The 15,751-nt window shown below is 33.6% G+C and overlaps 1 protein-coding gene across 2 annotated transcripts in view; it reads left to right on the forward strand.

The window, feature by feature from the left end:
* The window catches only part of PACRG (parkin coregulated), a 209,353-nt gene that overhangs the window by 92,680 nt on the left and 100,922 nt on the right, over window positions 1-15,751 (forward strand). For both annotated transcript variants that reach the window (XM_064414885.1, XM_064414886.1), the window contains exon 4: window positions 12,971-13,142. In XM_064414885.1, coding sequence (XP_064270955.1) covers window positions 12,971-13,142 — 172 coding nt within the window. The remainder of the gene's footprint in view (window positions 1-12,970; window positions 13,143-15,751) is intronic.

Raw genomic sequence — 15,751 nt, forward strand, 5'->3', positions numbered from 1 at the left:
TAATGATGCTAGCAGTGCCCACATTTAGACCAAGTCTCCATCAACAAGTTATCTTGCATTCTGATCTATTTTTCAGAAGTTCAACTTTCAAGAAGTTCAAATTTCACATTCAGTTCCTGTATGCTGTATCTTATCTAGGCTATCCCAGTATTCAAAAAAATTTTTGAATTTCTTTCCTAGCTTTGGCTGTTCACTTCTGAGACCTTATCTGTTCATTAGAGTCTGTAATGTAGCAGTGAGATTTTCTGGTGGTTTAGATGATCCTGCCTTGGCAGTCAGAGACTTTTACCATCATTACTAATGTTATTTTGAAGATTAGTTAAAAAAAGGGTACCCTCAATTTACTTTGCATGGCTATGCAGAACTTACATTGTTAGGATTTAGTGACTTCTTGAGATTTCTATTTGAGAAAAATTAATTCAATTTCCGGAAATGGATCATGAACAGATCTTCATTGTTGTTCTCTTCAAAATTACTTTTACCTTTAGAGAATGTGCAGGAATGCATTAATAGGCTCACCCCAAACTCTTCAGCCATATTAACCAACAAAAAATACATAGGAATTTATACCTGAGAACCTGACTATTAATTTGGCATAAAACCATATCAACCATAAATGAGCTATGAGTGCTGACATGGCAAAGTAGTCCAATATAGGACCTAGACACAACACAATGTAAAGTAAACCAAATACAGTGGCTTATTTTACCTGCATTAACTTCCCTTCTGCCCCTATTATGCAGTTATACTTCATATGACCTGGAAACCAATTATTTTCTAAACTTGTAGCCTTTCCTTTATATTTAACAATGGTTTTAGTCCGTTTAACTTTTATGTTCAACTTACTGACATTGCTTATTTATATATGCTATTTAACTGTCAGTAAATATAGCTATGGCCAAGAGAGCATTGGGAAAAAAAAATCCACATGTATAGGCACAATTTCTCAAGTTTTTTGTCCATAATTTGTTGTCATTTATTCTTTTGGACAATGTCAGAACAGCATTCCTTCTGAATTTAGAAACTCTCTTAAACATAAAACTCTTAGATATATCAATCAAAAATCATCCTATGAAGTAAACTCATGAAGATCCATACCTATGACATGTATCAATACCATATCTGAGAAACACATATAATATGATGTGTTGACCTCTCCTCAGCGTGTTTTTTAAAAGATGATTTGCAAATCATTGACCTGATCTTGTTTCATCTAGTGAAAAACTGCTATTATAAAAATCTGTTCATTTAAAATGCAGACTGCAACACACAGAAAGGCACAGTTCATCTTTCACCAATAAATTGAATAGAAAAGACAAAAAAAATAGGCAATGATCCTGTGAAATGTACTCTGACTTACTGTGCTGTGTGATACTGTATTTTGTATAATGTAATTCATGAGCTTTGCAGAGGTATTAAAGCATTGTGCTAGCAACCATTTTGCCATTATTTATTTTACTTTATTTAACTGATAGTTATTTTATAAAAGTTCAGTTTACTCTCCACAAATTTGTCTTTGGTTTACACTTTTTATTACCTTCAAAGAAAATAAAAAATCAGCCAGAACGATCATTGCCATATTCTATGGTTGTTATTTATCTGAGCTTCTGTGGTAGTTTGTCCTTGCCCATAATTTTCAGAAGAGTTTCATCTAGCCTGAATAAAAGTTCTTGAGTCAGTATTCTGGATGGTTAAAATTTATAGCATTGCTGAGGCAAGTGAGTACCATATTAAATAATCTTCGTAAACATGATACTTTTTTTTTTTTTTTTTAATGGGGAGAAGTCAAATTTTGAGTAAAACCACAAAATTTAGCTGATTTCTTAATAGCTTCTGTTTTTGAAAGGAGTTGATTGGAATATTTTTTAAGTTTGGTATACAAATTCCAAATATTTTTATTATTTATATATACAGAATATTATTATCTTATCTTCAATTCATGTGTGTTAGTGGTAGGATTTTATATTGGCAAACACTGTCACAATATCTGTAGTATGTTCACATATTAATTATATGCATGTATTACACATATTAATGCACATGTATTTTAAAAGGAGCATTTTGCAAGTTTCCATGAAGACTGTAGATATGCCTCCAAAGTAGATCCACAAAATGTAAGAAAGGTTTTGGGATCTTGGGAAAATAATTTAAAATTGTTTCATTGTTTCCAGAATTAAAGACTACTTTTAAAATAGAAAAATGCACTAATACAATGCTTTAATTTTTCATTCTTAAATTTATCTAGACTCTCAGTAATATGCACTCCGTAAACAAATTAAAAATCTCTAAAACTATGCATTTTCAGCATCACAGGTCACATGAATTTTCAAGATAAATTTAGCATTGAAACAAAAGAAATACATATGTTATGCCAAAGAGAAAGATATTTAAAGCAGGGTTGCTAGTCATGGTTCTAATTAGAAAATAATCCTTTACCAACTTGTTCAGTTGCTAAGTCAGAAAACATATTTTACTATAAGAAATTTCACTTGAACTTAGGCAAATGATCATGGGGTTTACCCACACTACAGAAGCTTTTTTTTTTTTTAATTTAAAGAACAATTTTGTCTGTTACTTTTCTAACCCAACAAAATAAAGCCTTTGAGTACTTTAGTCCATTTTAATGTTTTCCATTTTACCAAAACTGCTCCATTCTTCCGGGTACTTACTCTGTCTTGATGAAGTGAAAACAGTTTGAAAAAAAGTTTCCCTGAGAGAGCAGATAAATGTTTAATAAAGAAATCAGAACTACATCAGGAAGGAGTTCTAAATTCAATTTCTAAAGTTCTAAATTGGGTCACTTGAAGTGCTATATTTGTATATCTGAGGAGATTTTTTTTTATGGGTATTGAGAAATTGAGAAAGATCTTTGAATTACCTGACCACTATGAGTGTACTCAGTTATCATAACACTAGCATTGTACCCAATGTATGAAGAAAACTTCTGTATGGAGTGGCATGGCAGTGTGTGCAGAAATCCAAATTTCTATAGGTTGATAAATTATCACAGGTAAATAAATAGGCCACAAAGAAGCAAATGAGTAATTACAATATTTAAGTTTCTTTTGAATTTGTTTACAGCATATTATTAAAAAAAATCAGCAAAGGTCATATGGATGTATTGACTGAAAGTCAACTGAAGACTTCTTTCCAACTGTTAAATGCCATTTTCAATTACAGTCAATGTAAAAGTTATGTTCAGGTGTCTCGTTTCATAGACTCCCGTGGCAGATGCCACAAGCCACTCTAATCTTCCAAACTGGGGCTTTTTTTAACTTTCTGAAAGTAATACTGTCTAATCAACTCAACTTCCTTAATAGTCTTCATTGAGGCATGCGCACCTAAAATTTTCCTTATATACACTTGGATATATTTAATACAATTTTCAAAGGGTCTGCTGTGGTAACTGGGAGTGGGGCTGCAGCTGAGCCTCATCCCTAATGGGCTACAGCTGTGAAAAGCAGGTGGGCAGTATTAGAGGTAATGAGGCATGGAGTGCCCAGGTGCACTGGCCAGTCAGGAAAGGGAACAGAGGGCACCCAGGTGCAGTGCATGAACATGAGGGGTATAAAAGGTTGGGCTAAAGAATAAGAAGGGCACATGCTTGCAGCCTTTTGAAGTCACATTGTGTTACTGTGTATGGGCAGATACCTGAAGCCTTCTGATGTGGTAGGGTGTTACTCCGTATGGGTTGAAACTTTCTGAAATTATATGAGGGTATGCTGTGTATCATGGCTGTCTCAACTATGACCTGTCCTGTGGTGTATGTTGTGACATTATGCATGGCAACTTCTATTGAATTATTTTTTCAAATGGATTTCTGCTCTTTATTCCACCTCAGTTTGTGTAGGCAATGCCAGCATCCACATGTGTCCTAGAAAACTAACAGGGCCATTCTTATTACAGTGTGGCCTTGAGCGTTGACACAGCGCTGCTTAAGTATGCAGATAGTACGGCCCCTGTGAAGATTCTGTCTAGTGCTTATTTGCCTAGATAATGCTCATCTATGATTCAGGGTAAGCAGCTACCAAGACTGTTTGTAGTATATAATTTAAAGTCAACTACCCTGTTTTGTATGAAAAATCAAAGCGTTTAGCTGTACAGAAATTATCTCTTCCATACTACTGAGCATCAGGCTCAGAGAATGACTCACACCCTGTTTTGGTTTTAAGCATAGATACAGTCCATGCAAACATCTGTTAGTCGTGCTGTTGCTTATGAGTTCTGAAAATACTGTGCTACTCTTGAATTTTGACTTCCTTGAAATAACATGGATTTTCGTAGGGGAGGATTTTAACTCTTCTATGGCAACACAGATGGTTAGTGCAAAAATCTGACCTTGACATTTTTGGTAATGTCCTACCTATTTTGTTTCATTGTTTGTTGTTGAAATAAAACACCTTCACAGTGTTTGGTATCAGCCAGCAGATGGTGCAGTATTCCCTTCTCTTTCTGGGTTCTGTCAATATCTGGAATTTGTTTGCTTGGGATTTGATTAACCTGTGTGCAATTTACCTTGGGGGACCTTTCAGTGTTGCTAGTGCATTGTCTCAGGTATTTCATTCCCGCAGGTTATGACTGAAAAATATGAAGTAACTTCATAGCCCACTCTAGGTCTCGTGGAAGCTGTGGGCCAAAAGATGTCTGGTGGTTGACCTCATCTCGTCAAGGCAGTCATGTGCTCCAAAGCTACTCTTGGTCCATGCTCTTTCTCAAACATGCTTGGAGGCAGTGAGAACATTTTGGTTTTCCTCTGTACTAGTCCTGAAGTTAATGAAGAAGGACATATTGTGGTCCTCCTTTCTCCACCTTGTTTCAGGAAGATTTGATTGTATAACTTCTTTGTTGGTAAGATGCAAGAGTTCCTGGCTTAGATATACAGCATTCATGGCATTTCTCCCACTCTGTTATAGTTTTCTGGATTCTGGATGGTTATGTGGGAATGTTCAGACCCTGCTCTTTCTTGGGGAGAAGTGTCATTGTCTTAAATGAGATAAATGTTGCATCAGAAGCTAATAGGAACTGTATCATAAAATGTTCTTAGTATAGAAAAATCACTATTCTATTTTAGTTTTGTCATTTCTGTTATTTTTTAAATTGTGTGTGAGAATATAAATGATAATATTTCATTATATGCTTTTTTAAGTTTCCACAATTTCCAACACCATAAAACTGCCAGGTTTTCATTACATTTATATGTCAAACATGACAAAAAATGGATGGATGGATTCTAGTTGTACATTACATTGTAGGTGGTTTTGTGTTATTTTATGCTATAGTTTAATTATTACAACAAAATAAATCTTCAGCAAGTTGAATTTAACTCTTCCTGCAGACACTTTTTATGTATGTCTTTGTCCCAGTGCTCTTCTTTATCTCTAACTTTTGTGCTTTGTGTTATTTTTATTAAAATCATATAATTTCAAGTTAATTTGACAAACAGCAATGCATGAAAAAATTTGCCAATGGAAAGGAAAAGAACATCAAAAAATAAAACAAACCCAGTAGTTTGGCCACTAGTTTCACTAATGCGATATAATCAGTTGACATTCATCTGATTTACCGTCATAATTCTTTAAAAATAACATGAGGTGTTAGGCTTCATCCTATTAAAATAGTAGCAAACCTTCTTTGAGCATAAGTATGTTTATTTCAAAAAAAATATAAAATTAGTTCTTTACTGGTATACTTACTGCATTGTGTGTTTTGTGGGGATGAACCAACTGCTTCATTCTTCTGATGAAGTTGTTTAAAATGAACTTCATACTGCATGAAGTAAATGATCGAAGATCAATATCTCTTCCTCAGAAGGTTGTGGGAGAGTCTTGCAGCCAGCTCCATAAAGTCCTTCTGCCTTCAAACTCAGCCTTGGAGAGGGGGCTGTACCAAGCCTTCTCCTTCTCCCCTTGCCTGGGACAGGCTTAGTATTTTTTTGCTTTCCTTGTCAGAAAAGAGTTGTCTACCAATGTCTGATGAAGTGTCTGCAAAATTGAACATTTCTTCTTTGCGATGATAATCTTATGTGTATTCTGAGGTGAAGGACACGAGCTTGTCCTCCGCTTCTTGCTGGTACCTAACTGAATCTGGGGGGTGGAACTTAATCTACCACCAGGCTACAGAGCCCAACAGAATCACTAGTTCCATTTCAACTCTCAGTGTAAGTGTATATATTACATGTGATGTTGTGTGGCTTTAAAGTATGCAATTGATTTTTATATATCATGTAATGCTTCTATTATGCAATTGCAAACATGAGAGATGAACAAAATGCAGAGAAATTATTCTTTTCTTAATCTAAAGTTTTACATTACTGTGCTTGTGAAACTCCAAAAACATCATACTAGATCACATAAAGAAAAAGGAGAACAACTGTTTCTGAAAATGCGTCAGCAAGCCTTTGAAGAGCAAGAAGGATGTAAGTAGATAACCATACATTCTGAAGTAGCAGAAAACCCTAGTAGCAGACAAAATTATATCTTGTGGTCCATTGTTTGCTTCACACGAACAATTCTCAGGTATGTTCTACATTTGTCAGAGTCATGTTTACAGAGCCCTTTCCTAAGAGTGCTTAATCTTCTGTTTATAATGCTTCCCATCAATTAAAAGAAAGAAGTCCTTGAAGTGTAGTCTACAATTATTTGATCTATGGAAGGAATAGTATATTTCACATGCAGTTTTAGAAATCAGTTGACTCAAAATCTAATGTTATCAGAATCCAAATAAATGAGAACAAGTTAGCAGTTAATTTCCTTTTCAGTTTGGTGTGTTCCTATATATCAGTTTTTCCTTGTAATTTCCAATGATGAATCAATGAGAATAATTCTGTCTTTTATGTTCAGGCAAATTGATGCTAATGACAAGTGAGGTCTCATGACTGCCTTGTGTAGTAGCCTTAATGCTTTCCTATCTGTACTAGAAATAGCTAATACATTTAAAATAATATTTAGCCTTTTCATAGCTGCAACGTAGTGGTAGCTTGTAATGATTAATTAGTTGGCTCAAGTCTATTTCCTGTCATACTGATGAACTCCTATACTGTAGCAGAGGTCCTTGCTATTAATCTGTCACTTCAATACTGCATATCATACTTTAAGACCTATATCCCGTAATCCAAGGGTTTATTGTCCTGGTTTTTTTTTTTTTCCTGGGTGATACCCTGATCCTCCTCTATATTTCCTGCTCTGTATTATGAGTTAGGTGTATATTTTAAAAATTTAAATCGTGGGAGTACAGTTGAAAAGACTTATAAAAATGCAGGATTAAAATCCCCTCCTCACAGAAATGTGCTAGATTATCTTCTGGATGGCATGGCTCACAGATTTAGAGATTCACATTGCTTTAATAAAAATAATTTCTTATGTTACTTTTATAAGAAGAGATTTCAGGCTGGTTTTTTTACTCTCTCTCTAGCTGGAGAAGATTTTACATAAATTCATATCCTTTTTCTTGCCTCCACTTCTGAGCCAGTCATTGATCGTCTAGTTATTAGGGAATAATATGACCTTCATGTTGATTATTAATTTTCCTCACCTCAATAACCCCAGTAAGATTAGATTGTTACCTTCAGCTGTGGCTACTGAAAAGAAAATGTTTTGGTTGTCATATCATGCTGGAATAGAGTTAATTAACTTCACATTGGCTGGTGTGGAGCTGTATTTTGGGTTTGTGCTGAATGGATAGTTGACAATATCAAGATGTTTTTTGTTATTGCTGAGTAGGGCTTACACAGAGCTAAAGGCTTTTCTGCCACACTGGTGAGGAAGTTGGGGGTACATGGGAGGTTGGTTGGGTGCACAGACAGGATAGTTGAGTTGACTGAAAGGATATTCCAGGCCATGTGGAATCATGCTCAGTGTATAAAGTGGGGAGAAGAAGGGAAGGACTTTTGGGGTGATGGTATTTGTCTTCCCAAGTAACTGCTCTTTTTGTAGCTAACATGGAGGTAGTAGAAAATACAGTAAGTTCAAAATTGTTGTGTATTAATGTTTCTGTATTTTTAGGGGTTTAGATTTTGGTTTTATTTTTACATGAGGAGTTATTTCAAAGCTAAATTCAAATATTCAGTATAGTAACACTCCAATGACATTTCCTATTGCTTCTCTTAATTTTCCATAGGAGGCAAATATTTTCTTTTGTTATTTAACTTCTTGTGGGAAGTTAAATATCTACAGAATGTATTAAAGAGGATCTAAATACAATTTGACTGAGTTAAATGGTTTCTACTAGGTCCCTTGCTATTATCTGTATCTCTTCAACTTTGATCATCTTCCATGTGTTTTAAGATAAGTATTTTAGCATTTCATTGCAGAATGGAAAATACAGGCACAACTGTCTTTTTGTTTGTTTGTTTTGATAAAACACGGGTAATTACTTAGGCTAAGCCTCTTTCAATAGAAAATCATTGTAGTATGACCCTATTAGAAGGTGAAATACAGCAGACTAAAACGAGAACTTTTTCTTGCTAGAAAATTTCTAGGGACTAAATGCAAGAGTGGAATTGTGTTTTGAACCATAAGCAAAATTTCCATATTGAAAAATCTATCTAGGCAAGTCTGAGAAATACTAGTGAGCATTAGTCACTCCATAGTGAAGATTAAAACTAATGTGCCATTATGCATCAAATATATTAAAAGCAAGAAACCAAAAACTGAAATGCACAGGCTTCATCTTGACTATTTGTACAGGATTTTGGAAGAAAAAAAAAAAAGAAAAATGGAAAGGACGTTAAAAACTGAGGCTGCTCACAAATGTTGCTGTTTTTCTTTTTTAATTAGCCTAAAAAACAAACATTAAAGCAAATCTTAAGAGAAACTATTATTTTACTAAAGAATCTTTACAAGCCTTATAAAAACTCCTGTTTGTCCTTATCAACCCAATGATTCCAGAGTTTTGTTACTTGGTTTTAATGCCTTAGACCAAGACTTTAAATGAGTACATACATAATTAGATATAATGTTTCTGGGAGATCAAATCCAGTTTTTGGATAATAAGATCAAAGACATGGTATTATGTAATCAATTGTGTGAAATTAGATGAAAAATTAGATAATGTGGCTTAAACACTACTTTCCAAAATTCGGGTTTGTCTTGTAGTTTACTAGGTTATTTTAAATGATTTTCTTTAAGGAAGACCAGTGATACCATTATTGTCAAAGTTGTTCTTTACCTTAAGTTTTCTCAGATAGATGAAGAAAACAAACTATCAGGCAGATTAGCCACAAATCTTATTTTTCTATTGTCAATCTAGAATCTTTATCTGATTTTTCTTTGCCTCGGCACACTTGCCACTCACTATGGGCTGCTTCATAGGAACAGATTCTCTCATGGACAAATTGATTGTGATTCTGCAGTTAGTTTCCTCCCATCTTGTACATTAGTTTTATGTAACAATATAGCAGCAGTTATTAACTGTATATTGTTTTTCACCTAGGGAGCTTTTAGAACATATAAGGATCCTGAAAGTTTCATGAAACAAAAGATTTTACTCATTCTCTGGTTGCTTTTGTTATTTAATCATATATTATATATTAATTTTTATTAGTGCCTCTTTACTGAAAATTCAGAGGCTAGGTCTGCAAAATTTACAAAGCACTAGTACAGAAGTTCATAAGAGTTATTGTGAGATTTCTTCTTAAAATCCATAGTTACAGCATTATTGTCAGATGTGGACAAGTTTGCCAAGAATTTCAGCATTAATCAGCATTTTTTGTGGGTGGATATAAAACACAAAAGGATGTTGTAGGCAAAACCAGAAAAACCACATTTTTCTCTGAACAGATGTATAATAGCCACTTTCAAAAGCTAAATAGTAAACACAGAAGGAAAGAGTTTCACACCATAGAATGTAAGACAAAAATATTTCTGGCTTCCATATTGTGGGAGTTATTATAGAGCAAAAAAATGCTAAGTAAAAATTGCCTGTGTGCTTGGACAGCTGACACTTCAAGAAATAAGCTAGAAATCAAAATCCTTTTCAGAGCCATGCTAGTTGCCAGCCATTAAGGCATTTGGAACTAATTGAGGAATACACACAAATACTTTATAAGCACTGGCTTGTCATATGTCTATCTTGTAAAAGATTTCTCATAATAAATCTTTTGTGCTGTGTGTAAAAATTTGAGTTGTTTTTAAATCCTGCAATCATATTTACCTTAAAGTTGGTATATCATTCCTATGTATATGTAATGTGCAACCATAATACAGAGTTGATAGATAAGGATTATATATTTTATTGACCAGTTATTATTGCTGAAAAACATTGATTAGCTTCTGAGTAGAGAAGCTTTCTTCATATCTAAAACAGAAAAAGCATATTTCAAGCACAAAAAAAGGAAAAAAAAATTGCATAGCATACCAGAAATGCCAAATCTTTGAGAAGAAAAATATCTGGCAGTTACAGTTAGGGGAGGTATTAATGAAGACTGGGAGAAAAGAAACGTGGCATATGTGTGTTTGGAACAAGATAGATGCAAGTTCTGATTCAATAACCTAACAAGGATGTGTATAAAGGACATTTTTCACTGTGGAAATACTTTTTTCGTTTTGAAAGAGTTGTCGAATACCCATATATAGAATACATTCTAAACCCCGTGTCATTAAGACAGTGTGGTAAGGTGTTTTGCCTTGTGAAACACCTCCCATTAAAAAAAAAAAAAAGCTGACATTATTAATTGTGTCTCTCTCTTTAACATCTGAATCTTTTGCAGGTTTTGGTTTTAATTTCCTGAAACTAAAACATTCAATACTAAAAAATTACAGATTACAAATTAAACATTAAAAATAAATAGCAAAGAAAGTTTTATTGTCCTATTGACAGAGAACATGGAAAAACTGCTTCTTCTGGGTCCTGCTTTTTTGTTAATGAGTTTTTGACCTCCTGGTCTGTTATTACCTGATAAAACTTTCTTGTGACTTGTAGAGAAGACTTCTTTTGTCATCTATTGAGTATTGGTAGTAGCGTGCTGAATGTCCTCAAGAAATACAAACGCCATCAATTTAGGAATTTCAATGTCTTTTAATTCTTGTTATTTTATTTATTAATAATATTTAATTTCTTTTTGTTACTTATTTTATTTCTGGAATTTCTCACAAATTGACCATAGTATAGCCACAGAATTATATAATCATAGAATCATTAAGGTTGGAAAAGACCATGATGTCCAGTTGTTAAGCCAGCACCACACCATGTTCACCACTAAACCATGTCCTCAACTGTCACAGCCACACGTTTTGACCACGTCCATGGTTGGCAACTCCACCACTTCCTTAGAAAGTCTGTTCCAGTGCTTTACAACCCTTTCTGTGAAGAGATTTTTCCTTATATCTAGTCTAAACCTTCCCTGGAGCAACTTGAGACCATTTCCTTGGGTCCATATTGACTATAAAGCCATTTGATTTTTTTTTTCTTGTGAAATGAAAAGCCAATGAGAAAAAAAAAATTATAGTGAAGCCAACAATATATGGTGTTGACAAAATAGGAAGTGTGAGTTTCTTTTGTTCCTTCTCTTGCATGATCTACTATTGGGACTTGATTTCATTCACATCAGTGAATAGGCATTATGCAATTGCCCTTTTTATCTCCTGTAAGAGATTAACAATCAGTGCATGTGAGGCTATGTTAATATGTCATTGGCACTATGACTGCCAGTAGTGAGACACTCGGAGCAAATGCATAATGCTTACTTTCAAGTATCAGTTCCAGTTAATTTTGATTTACATGGATTGATCTGTTTCAACATGAAAGATTGAAGTCAGTAGTTAAGGTGTGCCAGACCAGGATTCAGATCTACTCAGTCAAGCAAGGAGGAAAATGAACCATAGCCTCAGAGAATGTCTATGTGCTACTTCCTGACTGTGTGATTTACCCAAGAGTTGTTAAGGTCAGCTCTTGGCTGCTTTAGTTCAGACTTCCACAGTTTAAGTGAGACTGTGTTTTCTGTTCTGAAATCAGTGGGTGGGGTTTTTGTTTTGCTTAACCTGACAAATTTTATTTAGGATATTTGGAGCTTCAATTTGGCCTATGTGACAAAGCTTGTTTGGTGTGAAGAATCTTACCTGGATACTACCAAATCTCACTGGAAAAATTGGGTAGCAGCTAAGCAGTGTTTTAATGATGGAAGTGCATTCTTAAAGAGATGGATTGGTCTCCAAGTGATTTGGAGGATCATATTCTTTTCAGAGAAAATTCATTGCTGTTGAGTTACTTCTCAGCTGTATTCAGAGCTTTGACAGGCCATAAACAAACTTCTGATTCTCCCTGCCTAGCCTGAGTGTCTGTAGTAGAGTCCTAATGGGTAAAAGAAGAAAAAGGGAAGAAAACTAGAGTGCAAAATCCCTCCATGACTTGTTAAGATTAGCATACATTGTAATTTAGGATTGGAAGGAAACTCCTATTAAAAATAGGTACATAATTTCTGTACCTTTTCTTCATAGTGGAGAACCATGGAATTTCTTTATAATTCTGCTCTTGAAATTAATAGGAAATAAACTAGGTCAGTATTCAACAAATTATGGAATTATTGTATAAATGTTGATGTTTGTGTTGAGCAGGATATTTGTTGCTCACAGGATTGTTTCTCTTATTTGTTTTGAGTGTACAAGTGAAGATAGAACATCAAATTTTTTTGAAAGAGGCAGAGTATTATTCTTAAAATGACTGCTTTGATTCCTATTGGTAACTTGCAAAGTAAAGTGTGTAAGCAGGAATATAAGAATCTGGTACTGACTTATCCAAAAGTGAAAATATATGGAAGTATACTAATCTTTATTCTCTTCTTTAGTTCTAATATTTCTGTGTTTTAGTATCTTGTCATAAAACATACCTGTAATTCAATATATACTACAGTGATAAAAAAATAGTTATTATTTACTAAACATGCCTGTGTAAGTGGCATGAATTATCTGTTGGCCTGATCACATTGTATTAGTACTGAAAAATTGCATTTATCTGTTTATTTATTTTGTATTTTCAGGTAGAAATTGAAAATCTGGACTATCATTACTTTCTGCCTTTGTTCTTTGATGGGCTTTGTGAAACAGAATTTCCATATGAATTTTTTGCTCGCCAAGGAGTCCATGACCTGCTGGAGCATGGTGGAAGCAAGATTCTTCCTGTTGTTCCTCAGCTCATTATCCCAATAAAAAGTAAGTGAATGTGTAGGAGAAAAGTCCATAAGTTGTATTTATGTTATGTAAATTTTTGAAAAGTTGCTAATTAAGCTGTAAAACATGACAACCTGAACATCACATGAAAATTATTGCAAATGTGGGTAAATTTTAAGATATGAGGTCAGAAAGCTTATGCCTTCAATCACCTGATATATGCAGTATTGCAGAATAGACTCTCTGGCTAGTGTTTTTCTTATAACAGGGTTGCTCTTGGTCTTTGGAAATGTTAAATGACATTTCCTTAGCTTTTCTATATTTACAATGTAAATCCTCTACTCTACAGACCATCTAAATGACAGATGGCATCTAAAATGACAGATCTAAATCAACAGATGGCATTTTAAAAATATTACTTTTGAAGGTTTTATATAGTCAAACATAGTTTTTTTGGAAAAAAAAATTGTAAAAATCAATAGATTATTTTAACACAAATGTATTACCACTGAACTTCAGGTGTATTACCACAAAAATTTATTTTCTTGGACTACCTAGTCTTTCAGATATATTGTTTTGTCCTTTCTTTAGGTCAGTACCTTGAAGAGATATTATTCTCAACATCATCCTTCTGTAGTTAGTTACGGTGATTCTGAAATCTGTATGCTACACTTAAATGAGTAGATGTTCATGTTTGTTGAACTTGGCTTCTTTTTTATAATTAATGATTAATGGTATCATTGCTGTTCTTTTTCCTGTCCATGAGACAGTTCAGCTTTAAATACAATTCTGTAAAATGGGAAGTGAATGTAGTTTGGAGCCTGATAATACTGAAATAATAGTGTGGGAAGGGTCAGAATTGTGGTCTTTTTGTTCAATTTTTTCTCAATTTAAAAAGATTGATTATAGATGTCACTATCTCTAGCTTAGTGTAGTGTTGAAAATGTCAAAAGGAATATATAGTATTCAGAATGTTTACTCTGTGACACTTGAGAAAGGTTATGAAAACAATGTTACAATTTTTTTCACTCTAAAGGGGAAACATGTAAAGAGATGAATGATATTATTCCCTTAGAACTGTATTTCCAACATCGCCCAAAAATATTTGCAGTAGTATCATGTTTTTTGAAAGATGAAATAATTTCTTCAGAAAAGACTGCAAGTTTATGACAGCATCTCCTCAATTGGGATTTAAGTCTTTCTGAGACCAGAATCTAGCTTAAATTTAATTACCTGGAAGCTTTAGCTGTTACACAACATTTAGAATTAGAAAGGTTTCTAGGTAAGGATATTTTTATGGGTTTGATATGTAGTCTTAAGTCATAATTTATGTTGCTGAAACACATTCGAGAATCTGCTAGCTAAATTTAGTTGTTGCTGCTTTAATTTATTCTAAAGTGCTTATTTTTTATTTTAAAAATGCTTCTCTATAATTTTTAATATGTGAAGAGTCAAAGTGTTATCAATGATAAAGGCTTCTTTGTAATCAAAGCCATACTAATAGTAAAAGAAGACACCACCATCTCCAGGAGTCTGAAAATGTGTACTTTTAAGGGTTTTTAAATTTGCTATGACTGTGTAATACAGCAGTGTAGTCGTAGCTATAATTTCTGTGACTGAGCAGCATCCACAATAAACTCAGCTATGTTTTACACAGATTCCTGTCTCTTAAGTGTCCCACTGGGTGAGTTATTTCTGATTAACCAGTCTTCTTCTAGACCACTACCATATTTCCACTGTGAAAGAGTGAATCAATTGGTTGTTAGGCAAGATAATATATATGATTGAAGGGGAAAGGCTAAAAGAAGGACAGAAAAACAACTCTATAGATAGAATGCTTTTAAAGGCAGTTTTCTGTCCTGCATGGTCATCAAAGGACTATGTTAGAAAGGACCTAAATGTTCTCTAAAAGCATTTAAATTAAATATTAGGGTACTGTATTATATTTTAATGATTTAAGGATGAATTTGTCTTCCAGCCATCCTTGCTTAAAGATCACACATATGAACACTATATCATTAAAAATGAAAATAATATTATTTAATCCATCTGTGGGTTATTTTAAGCCCAAATAATTTCAATTTTTTCTTATTAAACAAAGTGACTTAAAAAAAGACAGATAATAGAAATTAACAGGCCTAAATTCTCTTCTAAAATACCTGAAATATTATTAAAATAATAAAGAAGAATGATCTTCAGTTGAAAAATAATTCCTTTTTATTGTTTGTCTCACTGGAAGGAAATTTTTTACTGGAAATTCAGAAGAAGAAAAAAATACCTCAAGTTGGAGGCATTAGTTTCTCAGAGAGAAAAATGTTCAAAATATATTTTGATTTGAATATGAATTGAGAATATATTGTGTTGTGCACTGGAAAAACATTATAAAATAGTTTATAAATACAGTCATTGCATGACATAAAACTCAGAAGAAACAAATTACCTGTTTATGTCAAACTTGTAAGGAATCCAACTAAAAATAAATAAAATACAAATACAAAAAATGGGATTACTTAAGGTACAGGACTTTTTGCTCCCTTTCACAGAAGATATAGGCAAACCCATTGTCTGAGTTATTTCAACTTCAGCAGATATAGAAGTTGAGATATACAGCAAATAGCAAAGTACTTTGCAGCAGTGTCATGAAAGTTCTG

This window comes from Passer domesticus, chromosome 3, assembly GCF_036417665.1.
Source record: "Passer domesticus isolate bPasDom1 chromosome 3, bPasDom1.hap1, whole genome shotgun sequence".
Classification (NCBI taxonomy): domain Eukaryota; kingdom Metazoa; phylum Chordata; class Aves; order Passeriformes; family Passeridae; genus Passer; species Passer domesticus.